The following is a 23,164-nucleotide window of genomic DNA, read 5'->3' on the forward strand; positions in this document are numbered from 1 at the left end:
CGGGAACCTGGGGCCCAGGCTTGGGCCCTGCCGAGGTCACCCCTGCACTGAGGCTGGTATGAGATGGGGAGCAGAATGGTGCATCTTGCGGCGGGGGGGGTCCTCACAGGGGGCCTGGCTCTGGGGAGAGTCCCTGCAGGGCTTCGTGCTCTGCTCCTGCCAACTTGAAATTCTTAACGATTTTGAACAAGGGGCCCTGCAGATTCTGCCACTAGTCCTGGTTGGGGCCACCAGTCCAGTCTCAGGGCCCAGCCAGGATGGCACCGGGCAGACAGTCACTTGTCAGGGGATGTGGTGGTTCCCGTCTGCGTTTGCTGCCTGGAGCCGTGGAGCCGCTTGTGGTCCCTGCAGGTGGTCGGGCTCCGAGAGCTGTGAGACCCACTCAGGATTTGCTCGCAGCCTCCTGGAGAGAAGGCTCGACTTTCCGTTGGATGCAGCACATGAGGAGAAACGCTGGCTGCTCGCGCTCAGCCTCACGCCTGAGGTGGGCTCGTGTGGAGTGTGTCGGGGTAGCCCGCTCCCTCTGCTGGCGGTATGCCACCGGGTGCGCAGCTCACCAGGTTCTGCTGCGCTGTGGGTGGACATTACCTTCTGCCCGGCCCTGGGCTCCTCCACGCAGTGTGGCCGTGAGCATCCTGGCTCAGTCCCTCCCTCGGTCTCTCTCTCTATTCTCTCTCTAACAGCTTTATCGAGATATGATTCACATACCATACGATTCATCTGTTTAAAGTATATCCTTCAGTGTTTTACTTATTCTCAGACTTGTGCAACCATCACCACTGTCAGTTTTAGCACTCTTGTCCTCCCAGTAGTAACGCATACGCACCTGCCGTCACTCCCCATTCCTCCTCCCGCTAGCCCTGTCGCCACTCTTCCACTTTCTTACATTTTTTTTTCTTGGTGAGGAAGATTGGCCCTGAGCTAACATCTGTGCCAGTCTTCTTCTATTTTATGTGGGATGCCACCACAGTGGCTTGACAATCGGTGCTAGGTCTGAGTCCAGGATCCCAACCTGCAAACCCTGGGCTGCCGAAGCAGAGCGCGTGAACTTAACCACTATGCCGCTGGGCAACCCCATCCACTTTCTGTCCCTGGAGGGTCGCCTTGTCTGGACGTTTCACATCAGTGAATCGTGCCCCCAGGGTCTTCCGTCTCTCTCTCCACCTGCTCCTGTTGTGGGCACACCAGGAGTGGGCCTAGGTCTTGGGGCAGCTTTAGTGGGCACCCTGGGCTATGACATTCACAGCCCCCGTCCCCAGCGCTTGGCATTGTCCCCCTTTGCACTTCAGTGATCTTGGGAGCGTGGCGTCTGCCTGCCTTTCCCACTGCCTCACACGGTGGGGCGCCTTTCCGGGTCCTGGAGGTTTGGGGTCCTCTCCTGTGAATACCCTTTGTGCTCCTCCTTCTCTGTTTGTGGGTAGTACTTACATATCCTGGGACCTGCTGCTTCGTCAGATATGTGTGTCACGGCTCGAGTTTTCACTTCGTGGAGGTTGTGCTCGCCTGGTGCCGTGGGGCTGCAGGGTGAGCTGGCACCGACGGTGGACAGTGCACGTCTTTCCCACCACTGACTCGGGGCACAGTGACGTCACGCTGGTAGCTTGAGACAGTCCATGGCGGGAGCCTTTGCACCGCGGGAGCTGGAGAACGCTACACTTCGGGACTGCTACCGACCTCTTTCCTTTTTCCGGAGAGCCGGTTGTCAAGCATTTACAGCACACCAAGGGTGTAGGCCATCCTGTTTGTCCCGGGAAGCTGCCTGAAATCTTTTTGGCACGAGGTAGGCGTCCGAGAGGTGGTTTCTGGCCCCTGGGGATCAATGACTAGAGGAATGATCCTGCTTGGACCCCTGGACTAGCACTCGGGCCTCTGGGGGCCACTGGATCTGGGAGGGAGCTGTCCTGGCCCCTCGGTGGGGCCTGCTCTGGGCGGGCAGGGCCACCGCCGGCTCCTTCTCCCAGACCCCTGGGTGCATTCCTGCCCACGCAGAGGCTGCATCTGGCCCGGGCACTGTCCCCTCTGTCCTGCTTCCTGGGCAGCCTTGCCCCACTCCCCTCCCCCTGTGGGGGTCCAGGCAGAAACTTGGCGGCGAGGATGGCAGGGAGCTCTGGGCTTGGGTTGCCCGCCACCCGTCCTTAACAGCCGGGGGTGGAGCGGGAGCCGGCACGTCAGATTCTGGTTTCTGTTCCTTCTTGTGGCCAGCAGCCCTCAAGTCCTGTCTGAAACTGACTGTGGTCAAGGTGCGTTCAGAGACCCTTCCCGGGTTGGCTGTGCCCCTCTGGGTTTCCCTCGGGTGAGTCTGAGCCTGGCGGCTCCTTGGCCTCTGCCCAGCTGTTTCTCCAACGCTCCCCTGGCCTACACACGAGAGAGGGACTCATCTATCCAGCTTGGGTCCCTTGAGGTGACCTGGTGCCTGGCAGGCGTCAGGGCAGATCCCCAGGTGAACGAAATGGGAAGGCCCTCCAGAGGCGTCACACACAGGGGAGTAGGGGCCGAGGGGTGTGTGTGTCTCTGAAGGACAGGTGGCCAGAGGCTGAAGGCCAAGTGGGAGGAGCATTCGTGCAGAGGGGACAGTGTGTGTTGGTCGGGGGGGGGCCCCAGGAGTGGAGACACAGGGACCATAGCCCCCGTGTCACCCCATTCTCATCTGGACCCCACCAAGCCGCCCCTGCTGGCTGTCCCTTGGGAGCTTCTCAACTACTGGGGACTGGAGATCGGGGGCATCCTGGACACCCACACTGCCCCAGGACTGGCCCTGGGGCTGGGCCCCAGTGCACTGGGGAAAGTGTCAAGGAGCCTCTGGTGTTGGTGGTGACCAGGCCCCGGCTTTCTCACGTGTCAGCAGGAGGATGTCACCGGCCAGAGCTGAAGTTGGGGAACTTCCTTCTGTCCCTGTGTTTGTGTCCAGCACTGGCCGGGTGGGAACTCGGGAGACACCAGTGGGGAGTGGATGCTGGTCCCAGCACAAAGGGGATGGGGCTGGGTGCCCCCCCCACCACACTGCCCGTGCGTGTGTGAGAGCACATATCCTGGTGTGAGAGGTGTGTGTGCACACGAGTGGGTATAAACGTGTGTGACTGCTGGGAGTGTGAGAGTAGGTGTGTAAATGTGTGGGTGTGCAAGTACCATGCACATACCTGTGCGTGTGAGTGCATATGCATGTGTTCGAGTGCAGGTGTGAGGACGGAGAATGCGTGTGTGAGTGTGGCTGGGTGGGAACATGTGAGTGCACATGTGAACGTGGGAGTGTATGTGAACATGTCTGTGTGTGAGCCTATGTGTGGCATCCATGTGTGCATGTGTGCGTTTGAGCACAAGCCTGTGTATGTGTGTGTGTGTCTGTGTGTGTGTCTGTGTGTTCCACCCCTGCTCTGGGGGGGAAGCCCCCCCAAGCCCCCACTGCGGGTGGCGGGATGCAGAGCCTGAGGGTTCCTTTCTTAGGCTCTGGGTGACGTTTTAGTTCCTGACCCACGTTGACGGCAGGAGGGAGGTGACAATGGCCACACCGACTACCTAGTGCCCTCTGCGGACCTGAGGTCCCGGGTCTGGGAGAGGACCCTCCTGTGGTGTGACCCACATGGCCCAAGGCCACGTTGCCTCGGTGGGCCCTCTGCCCGGTGGAGGGCCATGAGCACGTGTGCCTTTGAGCTGTTTGTCCGCGAGTCCTGTGGCCTTTGCCGGGTCTGGGCCTGGCGCTAGGTTACCCTTAGCTGGCACAACAGCTGCGGCCTCTCCTTGGCCACGGGACACTCAGCTTCCCTCTCTGGGGGAGATGGTGCCTTCAGCTCATGCCCACCCGTCTGCCCTGGGGGGCGAGACCGTCCCAATTACCTTCTCCCCTGACCCCGGTCCCTCCCAGCACCGGGCCGGCCCTGCACGCCCCCGGCACCCACCATCCTCCACGAGGCTGACGGTGCCCACATACGTCCGGGCACATTAGGGGACTGGAACATTGGGGTGGAGGGGTTTGGAAGGTTCTGAGGTGGGGGCAGCGGGGTACCGGCTTCCCTCCCAGGCGCCCCTCGGGCCCCTCTCCCTTGCTGGGGGTGGAGCCAGGCAGCTGTGGGCATGGGGTCTGTCTGCACCCCTGCCTGGAGCTGGGTTCTGATATGGGGAGGGTAGGTCTCGGTTTCCCTCCAGGGCCAGAGGAGAGCCTGGGTGGTGGCTCAGCTGGGACCGCCGATGGTCCGTGACTGCCCCCGATGCAGTGCCAGCTCTCAGGATAGGGGGCATCCTGCAGATGTGGTCTTCGTCCTGGGAGGCTGAAGGAGGAGGCAGGTGTGCTGGGGCCAGGAGGCTGGTGTGTGGCCACTCCTACCCCAGCCCCTGGGAGTCTCGCTTGTGGACAAGTCAGGGCTCAGATTTCAGTCGCTGGGCCTGTCCTTCCGTTTCTCCACCTGACCCCAGAGATCTTGGGGGAGAAGTGAGAGGAGACAGGTGGGCTGGGCCTGGGTCGAGCTCGGGAGGCGCCCGGCCCGGCCACACGGGTGCTGAGACCTGGCTTCTCTTTCTCCACCCGGTGAGGGCCACCGTGTCCCCACTTGGGAATTCTGTTCCTCTAGAAAGAAACTTCCATGTCTGGGCCCTTGGGACAACCCTTGACCAGAAACTCTGCCTCACAGGCTCCCCAGCACTGGATCTGCCCTCAGGATACTCATGGGGTACGGGGCGACCCCTGCTTGTACCTCCGGTCCCGCACACCCCCAGAATCCTGCTGCTTGCTTCAGCTGGGGGCCGGGAGGTGGAGTTATCAAGACAGATGAAGAGCCATTCCGGGATCCCCCGGGACGTTGGCCCCTGACACCCTGGCCAACCAGACCACCATCCTTAGTGCTGTTCACTCGCCTCACCCTCTTAACTCAGCGAAATGCCTGCTTGGGTTACACAGTTCCTTCCTGCATGAGATCCTGTTTGCATCACCGGGCAGGCGCGGGGGGCAGGGAGCTGGTGCCAGGATGTCCTCAGATGCCCGGCCAAGGCCCCGCCCCAGGCCTGCTGGTGACCCCTGAGCATGAGCCCCCGTGGGCTGTGCTGGCCCTGGGCAGGACAGCTGGGGCACTTCGTGTAAAACTTGGTGCACCGGAAATACCGGGGTGTGGCTGTCTCACTCGGAGCCCAGGGCTCACTGACCGGGCTGGGGAGGGGGCCCCCTCGGACGTCCAGACCACTCCCACTGGAACCACAGGCTGGTGGGGGTTGGACCGGTGTTTGGTGTCCATGCACATGGGGTGGCGAGGTGCTGTGGGCCAATGGAGCAGCTCCCGGGGCCAGGAAGGAAGGCAGTGGCCTTCAAGGCCAGCTCTGACCAAGTGCGTTACAAGGTGGGGGAGCACGGGGTGGGTGTCGGGCTGCACAGAGCAATGGAGCTGGCAGACAACCAGCGCCTGGAGTGGGTGCACCAGTGCTGACCCCGTGGGGGGATTCAAAGTGGCTCAGCCTTGGGAGGGGTCTGAGAACTCCTCTCCTGCAAGGGGGCAGGGAGGGCGAGTCGGGGGCCAGGACAGGGTGCTGCACCTGGTGGTTGGTGGGCACAGGGCGTGTATGGGGGGTGGGCGTGCAGACGGGGTCCTGGCCTCCATGTTGTCCTGACTTGCAAGAGGGGACCGCTCTCAGCCTGGCCTTCGACTATAGGAAAGAGCATCCATCGAATTTCAGGGGTGGGACGGGGTGTGGCAGGGAGACTGGACGGGCTGCCCCACGTCCGGCCCTCCTGCGTGGTGATGCGGCGTGCCAGGGCTGCACTGGGGTCCCGCGGGCCTGTCATCTGCTCCAAGAGGGTTTGGGCAGCTCCCTGAGGAGGAGGAAGGCTATGGGCACCTCGTGGCAGAGCGGAGAGGGGCTCTGGGGAGAGAGCAGCGAGCCAGCCGGGGGCACGGACATTGCGGGGGTATCAGACTACTCCCTTAAGAAGTTTTTTCAACTGAGGTGAAGTTCTCATAATGTAAAATTAAGCATTCCAAAGTGGACGATGCAGGGGCATTTAGTGTGTGCACAGCCTTGTGCAACCACCACTTCTATCTAGTTCCAGAACATTCTGATCACCCCCCAAAAATGCACTGTGCCACCAGCAGTCCCTCCACATCCCCCTCATCCCTGCCAACCGCCCACTAGCTTTCTGTCTCTGGGGACTCGTCAGTTCTGGACACTCCTCGTCAGCAGGATCACGTGGTGTCGCAGCGAGGAACCGTCAGACTTCCTCACGGTGTCTCCACATCCTCACCAACCCTTATTTTCCATTTTTAAAAATCATGGGGGCCGGCCCGGTGACGCAGCAGTTAAGTTCACATGTTCTGCTTCAGTGCCCTGGGGTTCGCTGGTTCAGATCCCAGCTGCGGACGTGGCATTGCTTGGCACGCCATGCTGTGGCAGGCATCCCACATATAAAGTAGAGGAAGATGGGCACGGATGTTAGCTCAGGGCCAGTCTTCCTCAGCAAAAAGAAAAAGAGGGGGATTGGCAGCAGATATTAGCTCAGGGCTAATCTTCCTCAAAAAAAAAAAAAAGTTAAAAATTAAAAATCATGGCCATCCTAGTGGATTAGATTGCTATTATCTTCAGAGTAGCTGCTGGGCCAGACGGCAGGGTGTGGCCCCTCCAAGTAGACTGGGGAAACTGAGGCACTGGGCACTGAGGCTGGAGAGGCTGATGGGCCCGCCCTCTCTCCCCAGAAGTGGTTCCTGGGTGCTGTGGGTCTCAGACCCCCAGGGGTGCTGGGACTGAGCCAAGCCGAGGGGACAGTGAGGATGGAGGCAGAGTGGGGGAATGGCCAGCAGTTGGGCAGTTAGGGGTCAGCTTGGAGGGCTCAGAGTGGGCGTTGGTGGGTGGTGCTTTTGGAAGATGGCTCCTGTCCTGGGTGATGGATGTCCTGGAAGCCACAGACGCCCCGAGGAGGCTGGGCAGGGGTAGGCCATGCAGTGGAGGCTGGTGGCCTGGGTGGGGCTGGACATGGGGAGGGGCAAGAGAAATCCGGGGACAGCTGGGGTCTCCCACTTGAGGAGGGCATGGGCAAGGGTCTGGCGACTGCACGTCTGGTTTGGTATGAGGTGTTCAAGAACACCCAAGGGCAGGCCTAGGGCTGGGTGGCTGCCGGGGTCTGGTGCCCCAGAGGAAGTACTGGGCACCAGGGTAGGAGTCAGGGTGGGGTCAGGAAGGGCCCTTTCGGGGTTGGGGGAGGAGGATCCAGCCCAGGATATGAAGGGGGCTGCTGAGAAGATGGAGGGTGTGGCGGGGCCGCCCCTGGACCCAGGCCTGAGCTCAGCGTGCTGTCCTGTCTGCATTCTGGCCACAAGGTGGTCAAAACTCGAGTTCCTCAGGGTGGGTCTGGCGACCACAGGACAGACCTGGAATGGCTGCCTCTTCTCTTGCCTGCTTAAGGCCACCTCTGCCTTCCACCTCTGTGGCCCCACCGCTTCCCTGGGGAGGCCTCTCTGACCTCTGGCCATGCGGCTCCCTCTGTGGGGTTTGAGTGTGGGAGGGGGGTGGACAGAGACGCAAGGAGACCCCAGGACCCATGATGCCAGGATGGAGTCTGGCTTTATTCTGTGTGTGGTGGTCCCGTAGGGGTCTTTAAAGATGGGCGTGATGAGATTAAGCGTGGGTGATAATTAAATAAAATTATACACGTCTGATTCTAGACGGAGTGCGTGCTTATTGTAGAAAATGTGAAAAGTGCAGACGACTAGGAAGAAGGAACCACCCAGAATTCTACCACCCAAGACACCGCTGCTCACATTTTCAGATGTTTTCTTCCAGATCTTCTGACATAGTTGGGATCAGGATTTATGTACAGTTCTACTTTCTGCCTCTTGTTTTCAGCTTTATCGCAGTGTAATTGAAATAGACTAAACGGTGCGTGTTTCAAGGCTTTTAAACTGAAAAAACTCCAACTGAAAAACTGAAAACTAAAGTTTGCCTGCTCATGTGGGAGCTTCGGGTGTTTTCTTAGTTTTTGCTGACGACTGCCCTCTGTGGTGATGACGCCAGTCCCTTGACACGTTCTCTGTCAGTCAGTTTTCCTGATTCGTTGTTTCCCTTTAATTTGGGGCTTTTTATTGAACATATATTTTTATGTGGCCAAATCCATTGATATTTTGTGATTCCTTCCATTGCTTTTAGCTTCAAAATCCTTCTCTGTTAAGAAAGCTGATCCCTACCTATTTTCCTGTAAGATGCTGTCACCGGACTGACAGACGTCGGGCTGCCGTTCGGTCACCGTGTCACCGTCACCGTGTCCCCTGTGTTCCGCACTGGCTCTTCTCTGGGGCTGGGCCTGGATCTGGGCTGTTCATTGGGCTCCTGGCCTGTGGGTCTCGCCTGGCCGGCGCCCTGGGGTTTTAATTACTGTAGTTCCTCGAAGTGTTAATAGCCACGTTAATAGCTCTGCTCTCTTTTTTTAGCTTCTTTCGCCTGTTTAGAGCTTCGTCCATTGTAGGGTCACAGGACTTGGCAGGTGTCTGGGGAGGTGGTGAGGGAGTTGTGGTGACCCAGGTCGTGTGACAGCCCCTCCACGCGCACCACTCACCTGACCCTCACCCGCACCCATTGGCAGAAACAAGTCACTTTCCCTTTACAAGGAGCCCAGCCTGGCGCCTGGTTCTGTCCCGAGCCGCGCCCTCCCCTTCTCCAGCCCAGCCCCCCATCCTCGCAGCCCCCCAGAAACGCTCCGTGCCCCCTCCCACTGGCCCTTACAGCCCTCCCCGGGAGACAGGCCTGAGGCTGGAGGCGTGATTTGCACTCACCGTGACGCCTGGGCAGAGAGCGCCCACTCTGCGGGGGTCACCCAGCGGAATCGTCTTGGGGCTGATGTCTACTCCCTTTGGGGTGCACAGGATCCTGTGTCAGCCCCCCATGTCACCTGCAGGGTAAAGACCCCTAAAACAGGAGCCCCGTGAAGAAGGGCCCTGAGGCCTCGAGGAATCCTCCATCCCCCAGGGGTGGCCGTGGGGATCTGCCTTCTGCTCATGCCCCTTCAAGGGACACCCAGGTCTGGCTCTGCAGCCCTCTGCCCAGCCTAACCGCATCACCCCCGCCCGCTTCCACATCCATGCCCTGAGGCCCGTGGCCTGGCTGTGAGTGGGTGTGGCTCGGGCCCTGGCCCCTGGCGCTGGACCCCACCCCTGCCCTGCTTACCTGCCATCCCAGTAGGACCAGGCCTGGTCCTGGAGAAGCTTCTAAAGAGGGCTTGTCACACAGCGGGCAATTACTGTCACGACTTGGGAGACAGGGCAGGGGGCAGTGTCCTAGAGCCAGCACCTGGCAGGTTTTCCAGGGGGCTATGGGAGGTCCAGGAGGCGACGAGGGGCTGAGGACGTGGGACTCTAGCCCTGAGGGTCTGGCACGAGGCCCCAGGCCCACTTATCTTCCCTGGGGGCGACAGAGAAGGTGCGGCGGTGGGGGGGGGGGGGACCCTGGAAGGGTGTCTTGAACTTGAAAACAAATCACGAAAGGAAGGAAGAGGGGAGGGAGGAGGGGAGGGGGTGCCATCGGTGGGGGCTGTTTTCCTGCCCGGGAGACAGTGCCGGCTGCAGGGTGAGGGTGGCTGTGGCTGTGTGTGGGACATCCCCTGACACAACCTGCTGTCAGGCCCCTGCATGTGCCTGGCTGAGCAGCCTGGGGTGGTGGCAGAGAAGGCGGGGTCCAGGGGAAAGCCGGGCTTGGGGGGGAGATTTGATCTGTGAGGCCAGGGGAGGGGGGTCTCTGAGACCCCCTTTGCTCATTGTAAACTGGAAAGTGGCCCCTCCCTGCGGGGAAAGCGTCCGTGAGAGACCCTCGTACACAGCAGGCGCCCAATAAGTGTGAGATGCTGTTCATAAGCGTGCGGTCTTCTGGAATGCTGTGCCTCTTTTGGAAATGACACGGCTGTACTGGGCACAGCCTCAGGCCAGCAGGCCAGGGCAGAGGGCAGCGCCCCAAAGGTCCCAATGCGGGGGACAGTCGCCTGCCGGGTCTGGAGGGGGTTTGTCGTCTGTCTCACTCTGTGCTGCTTCTGCAGTGGAGACAGTTGTTTCCTTTACATCTAACTGGTGAAACAGTGCCCTCTGCCCTAGGTGGTCCCCGCAGGAGAGCGCCCACAGAGGCGGGAGCGCAGGGCGGGTCTGGTCACAGAGCAGAGCGTGTCCAACACCTGCTGCTGCGCCTCAGCGCTGGCGGCCCAGGGCGGCGGAGGGTCAGCGGTCCCAGGCAGAGGCGGCTGGTTGGCCAGCCTGTGTAGCGTTTGCCACGCCCCAGCGTGTCCCTGAGCGGGGCGGGGTGCAGGACGGGGTGGGGGGCGCTGGGCACGTGCTACCTGCTCATGGCAGCTCAGGTTGTCATTCTGAACGGGCGTGTTTATTCCACAAACACACTGGCTTTCACACCTTGTGTTTCACACGAGGGAGCTGGGCTCGGCAGTCCCTTCCCGTCTGAACGCGTCTGATTGAGGCAGAAACCTTAATTACAGGGAATGGGAGCCCTCTCCAGCCAGCCCCACCCGCTGGGCACCGAGGGTGCTGGGTGGGCTCTGGGCACTGCCCTCAGGGAGACCCCTGTGGGGTTTTCCTGCAGAACCCTCAGCCCAGTCCCCGGCCTCCGCCGGCCACCGCCCCTCCCCTGCCCTGGCTGCGGCCCCTGGAGGGGTTTGGGCCCAGGGTTCACCCTGTGCTCTCGGCCGCCCACAGGCCCTGCTTCTCCCTGCAGTGTCGCCTCTCTGTTCCCAGTGTCCTGGCTCCCTGCCCACAGTTCTGTCCACAGAGTGGGCTGGGGGCAAGGGGGAGCGCAGGGAGGGATCTGGGGCGAGGGGCCCCGGCCTCTGAGGCCCAGGTTCCTGTCTGCAGCTTCCTTAGCCCAGCCCCTTTGTCTGGGTGAAGACAGGCTGCAAGCGTGCAGGGTGACTCTGGCCGTGGGTGCTGCCCCAGGTGAAAGGGGCAGCTCGGGGGGAGTGAGTCCCGCGTCAGTGGAGGGGTGCACGCAGACGCCCGCAGCCACTTGGCAGGAACCCAGCCTGAGGGACCGAGCGGGGGGTAGGGTGGCCCCAGAGATTTGAGATGCCACCCACCCTCCTCCTGGTGGTGGGGCCACCCTGGCCACCTGCCTCTGCCCAAGGGGGCTCAGATGGAGGAAGCCTGCAAAGTGGCTCCCAGGGGCTGACCGCTCTGCACAGCGGCCCTCCAACACCCAGCTCTGACGGAGGGGGGCTGAGGCGCCCGGGGCCTGCTGCTGGCTGAGCGCAGGCCAGGGGACCAGGAACGCAGGCACGGGCTGCTCCCCAACGAGGCCATGGGGGCGGCCACTCCACCTGCCCCATCCCTGCTCCCCCCCACCACCAAAGACCCTGCCAAAGTTCTAATAATAATCCTCAGACCCAGCTGACGACCCCGACCACCGGGACAATTTGGGGAGTGACTCGGGAGAGGCCGAGGGTGGCCCCAGCACCTGAGCCCTTGGCTGTTCCCCATGCAGGGAGCTCCCCTCTTCTGCAAACTGCCCACCCCCCAGGCAGGAAATGCAGCCCCCGGTGGACACCCAGGTCCCAGGGAAGCCCGTGTGGTGCCCTGGGGTCCTCAGAATCCCCTGTCAAGCCCCACTTTCCTGATAGGTGACCTCAAGCGGGTCACCTGACTTGGTCCAGCTGGGATGGGGGGAGGGCTCACTGAGGGCAGGGCAGGCTGTCATGACTGCTGAATGCTGGAAAGTTCTCTCAGGGCCGGATTCCACCCCCTCCAGACCCCGTCCTGTCCAGCTCTGCCCTCAGGTTGTGCAGGCCCCCCTGCCTTCTGTGCAGAGGGGGATGGGGCGCTCCTAGGTGTTGCCCGTGGGTGGGTGGGGCCCACGGGGTGGGACGGCTTCCACTCCTTCAGATCACCCCTCCCTCTTGTTGAACTTTGGGCTCTGCCTTCCGGGGTCTTCGGGGTCTGTCATTCCTAAGTGCTCAGAGGGGCTGAGTTTACAGGGGCTCCGGCGGGTGGGGCGAGGTGCCCGGGGTGGCTCACGGCCCTGCAGGGATTTGTCCCTCACACGGTGCTGTGCTGTGGGCACATGGTGGCGGGAGGGAGAGCCCGGGGCCCCAGGCCAGGTCACTCCACACACAGCCACTTGCAGGGTTCAGGCCTCAAGCTCAGAGACGTCTGGCCTCTGCCCCCCTCACCCAGGGCTGGACTGAAGTGTAGAGGGCAGGGGGGCAGGGTCTTGTGGTAGGGGGTTGTGTCAGGCCCAGCTGATGTCCCTTTATTGCCTACTCAGTGTGGGGTGTCCCCACTTTCCAGATGGGGAAGCTGAGGCTCAGGGTGACACAGCCGGTGAGGGGCAGGATTTCCAGCCCAGGGAGGCCCTGGTGCACCGATCACTGTCCCTCTGGTCCCCTCCCAGCCTGGCCGGGAGCTGCCCCAGCCCATCCTGGGGAAGGTGAGCGGGTGGCTTCTCCCTACCACTGCCAGGAGTCCCCTGATAGTGGCACAAGGTCACAGGGACCTGGTGCATGGCAGCTGCTCGCTCAGGGTCTGCAGATATGCCAAGTGTCCGTCTCCTGTAGGGAGGACCCCGGAATGAGCAGAGAGGGTGGGGCCAGAGGGCCGGGTCCCACAGTGGCCAAGTGCCCCCCCCAGTGTGGGGCGTTAGGGCTTCATCTGGTTTGCAGGCGTGCCTCACTCCTGCCACTGGCATCTCCCCTTCCCACAGCTGCAAGTGGCGGGGGTGGTCGGGACACTGGGCAGCCAGCTTGCAGCCCCTGACCATGAGCTGACCTGGGAGCCGCTGCCCCTTCCCAGGGCCCCCATAGGTGGTGTCTGTCCCTCTGTGGCTGCTGCGCTCTGCGGGGCTGGGCGGCACCTGTGGGTGCTCTTGGGGGTCTGGCCTTCCTGTCTGCATTGAGGACAGCATCCAGGAGCAAGGCACAGGGCCTTGGTGATGATGCTGCACACATGCGTCCTGGGCAGCAGGTGAACAGAAATGCCCGTGGAGGCCTGGGTTCCCCTGAGTGCCCAACCTGTGGGGCAGCGTCACGGGGAACCCTTCTGCCACACGGGTTGTTAACTGAGGCCGTGTGCCAGGATGCTGGACGGTCCTCCGTGCAGCAGCCCCAAGCTTTGGCCCCCTAAGCTGCATGCGCCCCCTCTGAGCAAGCCGCCCCCCAGACCCTGCTCTCCACTCCCACGGCAGGGCTTCTGTTCCCCACATGCAGGGCCCTCCCTGGGCCACCCACAGAGGGAGCCTAGTGCCTGGCCCCTGTCCATGCTCACCTGCCTGGGTCCCTGGGAGGCTCTCCCCACTGGACAGAAAATGGCCAGAGAGCGCCACCTGGTGGGGAATGAGGGCCACACCAGCTGAGGCGTCCATGGCCAACCATCCCGGGGACGCTGTGGTCACAACTAAAGTGGGCTTTGCGGGAGCCAGGACTCCGCTGGCCTGCCCACCTGCGGGGCCAGTGTCATCACTGTCTCCCTGGGTCAAGGGCAGCGGAAGGCGTCTGAGGTGCGGGGGGCTGGTTGGAAGTGAGCCTTCGGGGCTGGGGTTCGCGTTGGCCTGAGTGCGAGCTGTGCTGGGATGGGTGGCCCCGCGAGGTGAGGGGCTCAGGTCAGGGAGAAAGCTGGACGCTCTGTTGAGGGTTGAATGGCGTGAGGTTTGTTTACATGGGCTTTTCAGCAAGTTTCTGAAACTAACAACAAAGCTGTCTGCAACTTCATCTCCTTTGGCACCACTTTCTGGGACTACGGGTATCGAGTCGGTGCCGTGGGAGCCTTCCGCTGTGAGTGGCCTGTAGGCTGTACACACCTCTCTCTCTCCACCTGCGGATGTGCAGTTTTACAACCCGGGGTCCCACTGACGCCCACCTGCCGCAGGACCCTCAGGGGTCCCTCTGCCCCCGTCCGCGTCTGTAACTCCCTTCTCCAGGAGAAACTGGCCCCTGCTATTCAGTAGATCGGTGTATTTGCTCTGAGGAACTAAGTCCTTGCCTGCTGCCCTGTGCCCCCTCTAGGTGCCCCCACGTCCCCTAGTGTCAACCCCGAGGGGCGCAGCTTCCTCCCGCTGTCTACTCTCCTTGGTCCCTCAACACGTGCCTGTTGTGTCTCCAGGCCCTGGGGGTGCCCTGGGTCACTCTGGCCCTTGAACCGAGCATCCCTGGGTGGTCACACCACTGGCTGAGGTCGTCACCGGAACGAAATGAGGTGCTGACCCGTCTTGCCCTCTGGGAAGAGGCGGCATCAGGGGGCAGGACACGCGGGCGGGCCCCATGCAGTCTTCCCTGACTGTCAGTGGGAGCCGGTCCTGAGGGAGTGTGGAGTGGGTTGTAGGGGCAGCGAGCAGGGCGTCGGGAGCAGCCCAGGAGCCAGCTGGGCCCAGACCCCGCCCCCAGCCCTGTCAGCATTCCGAATGTCCCTGAGCCTGTTTTCTTACCTGTGAAGTGGTCACGTGTGCATCTGTGCATGCTGTGTTGGTGCAACAGGAGTCTCGGTGCCCCAGGGCCTAACCTGGCCCTGAGCACCCAGGGGCAGCCCCTGGTCTGTCTTAGGAGCTCAGCAGGGTCCAGGCAGCAGGTGCCTGCCCCCAAGGGCAGAGAACGGCTCCGAGCGTCCAGACCAGGGTGGTTCCCTTGGCTGAAGGTGCTGGGGTGCAGGACTTGAGCGCCTGAAACTGAAGCATGCGCAGTGGGGAGCAGACCTCCCTGCTCGGCTTCAGGGGTCTGAGTCTGCCTCACGGAGTGCAGGTGGCTGGGTGGGGGCCTGCAGGCGATGCTGGAGGGCACGGGTCAGCCTGCAGCTGAGGGGCTGTCGGAACCCTCCTCCTCCAGCCGGGGTTGTCCCGTTGGTGGAGGGTGGGGCCCGGGCTCACCGGTGCCCGAGAGCGGCTCCTAAGTTCCCTGGGCCTCTGTGTCCTCATCTGCAGGGGGGTCTGTAGGTGACACTCCTGGCGTGGCAGCCCTCTGAGGGGGCTGCTCTGGTTTCTGCTGTGCCAGCGTTGCTGGGGGCTCCAGAAGCTGACGTGTCTTACAGATTTGAAGGTTCAAGTCCGCAGCCTCTCTCTGAGCCACCCTCTGGCTCTGCCTGTCTGTGTGGTCCTCCCCGCACCCCTGCAGGCCCATCTTCAGGGACGTGGGCGTTGGGTGACGGGGGAGGCCACTCAGTGCTCCATCTGCCCCCCTCCTCTGCTGCTGAGTCCAGCACATCACGCTCTGTGGCCAGGGCCTGCTGTGGGTCAGGAGAGGGCTCACAGGGGGGTCACACCCAGCCGGGTCTAGCACTGTCAGGAAGGTTGAAGACAGAGGCTGAGGCTCTGCGGTCATCCTGGTGCAGCAGCCCGCGAGCCCTGAGAGGTGCGTGGGTGATGGGCTGTGGGGCCTCTGCCTTCTTCAAGGACCGGGGGGCCAGGAGACCTGCCCCAGGCCCGCCGACCAGCCGGAGGGGGAGGCGCAGGAGTGCCCACATGGGCGGAGGTGGTGGGAGGGGAGCGTTGAGCACCCAGGGGTCACCACGGCAACGGTGCATCCTCGAGGGCATTGGCTGCTGCCTGGGGGTGCCCTGTGAGTGTGCTCCTGGTGAGGCCCGTGTGCTGTGTGTTGTTTAGGTGTGAGCACAGCACAGGGCTTCCATGGCGGGTGCGGGTGTCCACGTAGCGTAACCGAAACCTTGCCTGTGGAGGCCCCTGTGAGGGTATCTGCTCACGTCCCCGCGGGATTGGGGGACATGGCCTGCAGCCACCCTGCACACAGGTTTCTTCCAAATGCAGGCTGAGCTGGTTTCCCTGCTGAGGGGACCCTGTCCTCTGGGCCCCCCAGCCCTGCCGGGCCTTTGCTCTGTGGGTGTGGGGAACGGGCGCCAAGACCTGAGCAGGAGTCCACGCTGCGCTCAGCGACTTCCTAGGCCCTTGGGCTCACACCACCACCAGGCAGCCCTCCCAGGTGCCCCGCTAGCAGGCAGCCCTGGCTTCCCATGTGGGCACAGAAGGCCTCAGTGGAAGCACATCAATCGGTCAGCTGTGCCGCTGAGGGCAGGCTCCACACCCTTGCTGAGCCCCCATTTCCTCCTGTTCAGTGGGGAAGGCATGGCAGCCACCTCAGGGGCCAGTTAGAACCCAGGGAGGTGGAGCCGGTTCCATGGCCGAATGGTTAAGTTCGCGCGCTCCCCTGTGGCAGCCCAGGGTTCGGATCCTGGGCGCGGACATGGCACCGCTCGTCAGGCCACGTTGAGGCGGCATCCCACATCCCACAACTAGAAGGACCTGCAACTAAGATATACAGCTGTGTACGGGGGCAGGTTTGAGGAGATAAAGCAGAGAAAAAAAAAGAACCCAGGCAGGTGCTGCTGAGACTCCCTCTGGTCTGAACTCAGGGACCCTCAGTGGCAGGTGTGCTGGTCGGTTACGGGCTCTGAGGGCTCAGCTGCTGGAAGGTGAGAGGTTGGGGTGCTCATTGGGCAGAGGAACTGGGGGCAGGCAGAACACCCCCAGTGGCTGGGTGGAGGACTGACAGACAGAAGGTCCTCGGGGAAGGGGCGTGCGTTGGATCCCGTCTGGAGCGACAGGAGTGGCAGGCTGGGGGTGGAGTTGCCAGCCCCGCTGCCCCTCCTCAGTCTGGGGCATGCCGTCCTGCGGGCACCAGATGGGCCAAGCGTCCCCAGAGCCGTGGCTCAGCTGGGGACTGAGGGCAGCTCGGAGCCCTGTTTGAGGGCCATGCTTCTGTGTTGGGGGCCATGTTGTGCTGTCCTGGGCACCTCAGTTTCCCCATCTGGTGAGGGTTAAGCATGAGGGGCCTCATGGACCAGGGGCTGCAGAAGGGAGGTCCCCACAGTCCCCAGGACAGAAACAGCGCTAGGGGGGCCCTTGGTGGTTGATTCAGCAAGAGGGCCACTTGGAAATGCCAGGCCACATGGAGGAACTCTGCTGCCCAGCTGATGCGGTGCCACCTTCTTGGGGACAGTGGGGTCCCCAAGCCTCAGAGGCCAGACAGGCTGTATTTCTCATGGTCCTGACCCCCAGCTGCCCCGAGCCTGGCTGTAGCCAGCAGCCAGCTCCACAGTCTCCCCCACTTAGTGGGGACGGAGTGCCCCCCCAGCCCCCTTGGGGTCTCAGCCTTTACCAGTGCCAACCCCATTGCTCTGGCAATGATAGCCCCTGGGGCAGGCTCCAGAGGGGTGATGTGGGGTGACCAGAGTCTAAGAGAGATGCGGAGGGGGTCCCCCGCAGCCCTGAGACCCTGACCTCTCGGAGGAGTGTCTGTGAACCCCCAGAATTGGGAGCTGGGCAGGCTCCGGCCACTCTGCCAACTCCGTCTGCTGGGTGAGACCAGAGTGGCACCTAGTGGCCGGCCTTGGGACTGCAGGCTCAGGCCATTGTGGCCGCCCAAAGTGTCCACCTGCCCTGGGCTGGGCACCTGTGCCTCTGCTTATGGGGTCTCTGAGCAAAGGTGAGGATGCTGAGTCCCAGACTGTGGCGAGTCGGGGTGGGCCAGGGAGCCCGAGGCAGGGCTGGGGGTCCGGTTGGCCCCTGAGTGCACCTGGGGGACCAGGCTTGGAGGCTGCCCTGTGACCACTCTCTCCCTCTGCAGACGGCGCCCCACTCAGTGAGCTCTCCTGGTCGTCCTCGCTGGCTGTGGTGGCGGTGTCCTTCTCCGGGCTCTTCACCGTCATCGCCCTCATGCTGGCCTGCCTGTGCTGTAAGAAGGGTGGCATCGGGTTCAAGGTGAGGGCTGGGGGTCCGTGGGGGCTGTGGACGGGCTCCTGAGGGCAAGGCCCTCTTGTGTCCACTTAGCACTGAGCTTCCCTGTCTCCTGGGGCCATCTGGGGGCCATGCAGACCCAGGCCCGGATCCTACAGCCCCGCCTCTGGGGCTGCCGACAGCAGAGCTGGGGGCTCTCAGGGACCCCAGCCCTCTACCTCTCCGCTTTTGGGTCATGCCGTCGTATCCCACCTCAGGGTCAGGCCTGTGTGCTGGGTATGGGTTGGGCCTTTCAGGGGGCCTCCCGGGGCTCCTGAGCCAGCGTGGGAGGGGGCTCGCCTTCCTAGAGGCCCAAATTCTTGGTGGAGAAGGAGGGGCCCTATGCCCAGGGGGTCCTCGGATCCCTGCTCATGTGAGTCGGCAAAGGGAAACCAAAGCCGCCCACACACACTTCCCCGACACCAAAACCACCTCCCGGCTGGAATCACCTGACTTTGGGCATCTTGGGCCCCACGAGGAGAGGACCACGTATGGGCGCGTGCAGCTGGGGTGGCTGGGGACAGTGGTCATAATCACTGTGATGTACGGAGCGTCAACCGGGCCCTCAGCGCACCCTCCCCGCGGTTGTCCTGGGCTGGGTTCTAGGGCTGAGGCCTCCCCCTACTAAGGATGGTGGCTGAGGGGCATCCCTTGGGGTGCTTTCCTCCATCCTGCCAACCCCACGGCTGCCCCCCACGTCTAGCTGCAGCTCTGAGCCGGTGGGGTCGGGGGACCAGGCAGAAAAGCTGGGAGCTGAGAACCCCAACCAGAGCCGCCCCCGACCCCAGCCTGCGTGGGCTCAGTTCCTGCCGACTTAGCAAATAGCAGCCTAGCCTCTGGTTGTTCACCCACCCACGCGGGCAGGCCAGCCCCGCCCCTGGGCTGGAGGTCGGATTCCTGGGCCTGGAGAAGTCGGGAGAGGAGGGGCCGTCCTGTGACTGTGCTCGGCACCCTATCGGTCTCCATACTAAGTGGCCTGCACCCCAGCTGTGTGGCCCTCATTTTAGAGAAACAGCACCCTCCCCTCTTGCCCTCTGGTCTCACATCACAGAGGGGCCTGAGGAGCTGTCACCTGCCAGTTGGGGACAGTGAATGTGGCACTGCCTGTATGGAGCTCACGGTTGACTGCTCGGCCATCCTCCCAGACCCTTGGGGTGGGGCAGGCAATGCTGGCATTTTCCTGGAGGATCCTGCGAGGTCGTGGGGGGCAGGGGTGGAGACAGGGGCCGAGGGGTGGGACTTTCTGGCCATTGTATAAGTCAGCCCCTCCTCACAGTGCTGTGAGAACAAGGCCCCAAACAAGGGCCAGCAGCGGCCCCTCCCACCCGTGCCCCCCTCACCTCCTGGGGAACATGGTGCCCGCAACATTCCAGAGCCAGTGTGCCTCGTGGGAGGGCCTGCCTGCACAGTGGGCTCCTGCCTGGGCTCTGGGGGCCAGTGCTGGGCTCCCCGGCTGGAGCGGGGCTGGGGGAAGGGGCTGGGGAGCCATGCTCACACTGTCGTACCTGATCACCCGCTGTGCCGGCAGAATCCGGCGGGCCTCCAGGTGGCACCGTCAGGTAATGGGCTGGGGCCAGGGCCAGGCCCTGATGGGGGTAGACGGGCATCTGTGCCCTCTGCAGGGCCACAGCTGGGCTCACAGGGCTGAGAGGGGGTCCCAGGCCCCAGGCCCCCTGGCTGGTCGTGCGGGCCCTGGAGAGGGGGCGTCGCTGCAGTCACCAGTGGCTGTGTCCTCTTTGGGCACAAAGAGGGACTGGCCTGTAGGGACATGCTTCCATCTTACAGCTGAGAAAATCCAGGCCCAGGGAGGGCCTCCTGGCTCCCAATCCAGATGCTGCTCCACACGGGCGCGACCTGGGGGGCAGCTGGGCTCCAGCTCCTCAGAAGTCCCTCGAGCCCTCTGGCCTCAGTTTCCCCACCTGGGCAGGGCGTTGTGGGCAGACAGTAGGTGAGGCTGAGAGAGGCCGGCAGTCCTGCTCCTGCCTTTTCCTTAGGTGGCTGTCTTACCTCAGGCTGGGACTTTGGCTCTTGGCTCAGGAATGTGCTCTGGCCCTGGGGGAGGGGTCTTCCCCAGACACACAGGTGTGACAGCTGCATTTCAAAATAGCAGCCCAGCCAGGTGGGGCCCAGCCCCAGGCTGCCCAGGGCCAGGCTCTTAAGGAGTTCTGGGAGCGGACGCCAGCCCGCCTGGGGTCAAGGTCCAAGGGCGGCCTGCTGGCAGATGGCTGTGGTAGGTGGCTGGTGTGGCCTGGGGGTGAGGATGGGGGTGGGCTCCCTTTGCTCTTGGGAATGTTCCTTGTCCGGGAGGCCGGGGCACTTAGTTGCTTGTCCTCTGGGGCAAGATGGGTGGGGTGATGGAGCCCCCGTCCCTGCTCCCCAACCCTGACCCTAGGCAACCGCCCCATGGTGGGTGGGCAGGGCTGCTGGGGGAGTGGGGTGGGGAGGCGCTGGGGGCTGGCTCTGGATGGGCAGGGGTGGCCGGCCTGGGCTGCTGGTCCCCTGCCTCCAGCCCCACCCACCCCCTGCCAGTGTGGGCCAGCACTGCCTACCCCACCTGAGCCAGGACGAGTTGGTGGGGGTGGGCTGAGGCTGGCAAGGGGCTGCTGCCCTGTGGCTTGTGCCCCCCCCCCCCACCTTGAGGCTCTGCAGTTTGGGAGGAAAAGGCCCCCACTACAAAACAAATCCTGGCTCTCCTGGGACAGCAGGTGTCCCTGGGGGGGGGGCCGGTGTTAGGAGTGGGGTCTGTCTCTGCCCTGAGGCTCGAAGAGATGGCTGGAGGGGGTCAAGCCCCCCACCCCACGGCAGGATAGGTGGGTGCTCCACCCGTCCCTGCCCCTTCCCATCTTGGGAGCCCTGGAGCTCACAGCCTGTCGCCTGCGCCCAGGAGTTTGAGAATGCCGAGGGGGAAGAGTACGCGGCTGACTTCTCGGTGCAGGGCTCCCCGGTGGTGGCAGCTCCGAACGGGCCCGACGTGTACGTCCTGCCGCTCACTGAGGTCTCCCTCCCCATGGCTAAGCAGCCGGGGCGCTCAGGTGAGTGAGCCCCCCGTAGGCCCGGGTGGTGGGTGGAGGGTGTGGCTCCGGGTCAGCAGGCCTGGCCTCTGGACTCAGCAGCTAGCGCTCCTAGGGAGGGGGTGGCAAGGGGCTGGTGTGTGTCTCCTGCTGGGACCTGGGCACTTTGAGCAGGCTCCAGGACAGCCCTGCCCCCATCACCTCTCCCACCCCAGGGCTGCTGTGCAAAGGGGTGGAGACAGGCACCGAGGGAAGGGGGTGTTCCCTCTGGTGCTGGGATGGGCCACTGTGTGCTGGGAGGAGGGCTCCTCTGCTGTTGATGTCTCAGCGCTGGCTGGCCACACGGGGACATGGGCTCCAGTGTGCCGTGGGCACCGCCCACCCACTTGGGGAGGAGGTTCTCTGGGGCTCCCTCTGTGGGCTGGGCTGTGAATGAGCCTTTCACTCAGGCCCTGGGGGTGGGGGCAGAAGGGGGCCCAGGGCCAACCCAGCACATGCAGGTGCAGGCAGGGGCATCTTCCTGGGCTTCCTCGCCGCGTTTCCCATTTGCCCCGAGCCGGGGTCCCCCCACCAGGCTGACCACCTACATTCGAACATGCGGGGCCCGAGCTCAAGAGGTTGCAGGTTAATGACCCATCTGGGCTTGGAACCCACGTCCACGTGATGCTGGTGCTGTGGGAACCCCGAGTTCTCTCTGGATCCCTGTCCCCCATGGTAGTCTGACCTCAGGCTCCCTCCCCGGAGCCCCTAGGCAAGGCCTGTGCCCACCCCAGCTCCTCCAGGAACAGAGGGAGGGGTGTCAGGCCCTGTCGGGGCTCTGTGGGCCCCTGGGCTGGTTACTGCCTGGACGAGCCGGCCCGCCACACCTGCTGTGCGCCGGGCTCTGCCAGCCTAACCACGATGCTGCCCACCCTGGCCCCAGCCTTTGTCATGGGCTGGAGCCCCCGAGGCACTGGGCTCAGCCCCCAGAGCAGACCTGGGGGGAGACTGGCTGCCAGCCCCCCGGCCTAGGGCTCCATGAGTGTCACCCCCCCCCCACACACACACACACACCAGCATCTCCTGAAGGAGACGTCACCAGTTAGGCAAGAATCAGGGCCTGGGGCTCAAAGCATGCCCACATTTGTTGCCTGGCCCAAAGGAACACCCTATAGGGCCTGCAGGTGGGCTCTCTGCTGCAGGAGGTCCCCTGACCCTCCCGGGTGATCGTGAGGGTCTCTGAGCCCCTGACACTGCTGGACACTGGGAGCTGGTGGGGAGCCAGGGGCCACCACAGGGCCCACTGCCCCCCAGACCCAGACCTGTTACTCCCTGGGCAATGTGTGCCTGGGACCCCACAGAACCTTTGAGACCCAGCTTCCCCCACCCTCTGGGGACTGTCCCTGCAGAGGACAGGGGGCAGGGACCCACGAGAGGACAGCGATTGCTTGTTTCTCTATTTGTTAGCTCTGGTCTCAGCTTTCTGCGGGTACCCTGCTTCTGGAGAGGAAAGGGAGAGATTTCCGGTGATGCTAGGAGGGCAGCCCACCTGGAGGTCAAGGGTCAAAAGCCTGGACAGCAGGTCCCAGCCCTTGAGACTGCGGAGAAGGACAGCACAGTCAGCCAGGCCCTGTCTCTGGGCTCCCCTGTGGGCGCTGCCCCTCGGGTGGACCCCAGTCCCCCAGCCCCAGCTCGCCGTGCCTCCTACAGCTGAGAGGGGAACTTTCCAGTTGGCTGGCAGGTGGCATGTTCCCGCCTCCTTCGCTGGCCCAGTGTCCACTATCAGGACGCTGGAGAGCCTGCTCAGGGAGACCCCAGGCCGGAGAGTTGGGGGCATCAGTCTGGGGCTCAGGGAGAGGAGCCCTGGGACACAGCCTAACGGGACCCGCGCCCTAAACTGTGCTCAGCATCAAGGTCAAGGTTCCCTGAAGTCTTGGGTCCCTGGGAGCAGCCCCTCAGCCCTGGGCTCTCCTGGTAGCCAGGCTCAGGCCCTCTCCCCTGGGCCCTCCAGGCACTTGGCGTGGGAGCAGAATTTAGGGAATCCCTCGGGGCACAGGCAGGGCGTGAGTGGGCTCAGCGGTCCTGGCCGTTCCTCCGGGGCCCTCGCTGACCCTTTCTCCCTGCTGACCTCACCCAGCCCGGCCTGCAGGAGAATGGGCCCAGTGTGTTCCGTACAGGGCTGTGCCAAGCAGACCCCAACAAAGGGGCCTTTGGCGTGCCTGGCGCTGGAATGCCAGCCTGTGAGGGGCGAGGGGCGGGCCGCCCCAGTGCCCTCCTCCCCATGGCCTTGGCCCCACCTCCCTGCCTGCCAGGCATTGCCTGTGGACCAGTCCCGGCTCCAGGCCCTGCCGTCTCCTGCCTGGCTTGACCCTGTAGCTGGGGCACAGCCTTCCCAGACCCGCCGGAAAGATGCCCGAATGCAGCCTGCAGGTCCACGGCTTTCCAGGGCAGCAGATGCCCTGCTCCTGATGGCAGCCTCTAGGTGTGGCCCCAGCTCTCAGGGGCTCAGGGCG

At 63.3% G+C, this 23,164-nt stretch overlaps 1 protein-coding gene and 2 long non-coding RNA genes across 7 annotated transcripts in view; 2 read left to right on the forward strand and 1 right to left on the reverse strand.

Moving 5' to 3' along the window:
* The window catches only part of AATK (apoptosis associated tyrosine kinase), a 40,646-nt gene that overhangs the window by 6,003 nt on the left and 11,479 nt on the right, over nt 1–23,164 (forward strand). Inside the window, exons 2-3 of one of the 4 annotated variants that reach the window (XM_023651823.2) lie at nt 17,513–17,646; nt 20,546–20,693. In XM_023651823.2, coding sequence (XP_023507591.1) covers nt 17,513–17,646; nt 20,546–20,693 — 282 coding nt within the window. Of the gene's footprint in view, nt 1–17,512; nt 17,647–17,669; nt 19,221–20,545; nt 20,694–20,793; nt 23,134–23,164 lie in introns of those variants that run through there. The other 3 variants (XM_070225808.1, XM_070225807.1, XM_023651825.2) reach the window with 3 other exon arrangements.
* On the forward strand, nt 491–6,447 carry LOC138916080 (uncharacterized). 2 transcript variants are annotated; one of them, XR_011422747.1, is made up of 2 exons: nt 491–1,780; nt 2,203–6,447. It is a non-coding gene; the product is annotated as an uncharacterized lncRNA (long non-coding RNA). The 2 variants fall into 2 exon arrangements; XR_011422746.1 differs by having other exon boundaries at nt 2,206–6,447.
* LOC111775569 (uncharacterized) lies at nt 7,512–19,797 on the reverse strand. The gene is made up of 4 exons (XR_002811278.2): nt 19,167–19,797; nt 14,368–17,618; nt 8,739–8,854; nt 7,512–8,453 (listed from the first exon to the last, which is right to left on the reverse strand). It is a non-coding gene; the product is annotated as an uncharacterized lncRNA (long non-coding RNA).

The sequence above is a fragment of the Equus caballus genome, chromosome 11 (genome assembly GCF_041296265.1).
Source record: "Equus caballus isolate H_3958 breed thoroughbred chromosome 11, TB-T2T, whole genome shotgun sequence".
Classification (NCBI taxonomy): Eukaryota; Metazoa; Chordata; class Mammalia; order Perissodactyla; family Equidae; genus Equus; species Equus caballus.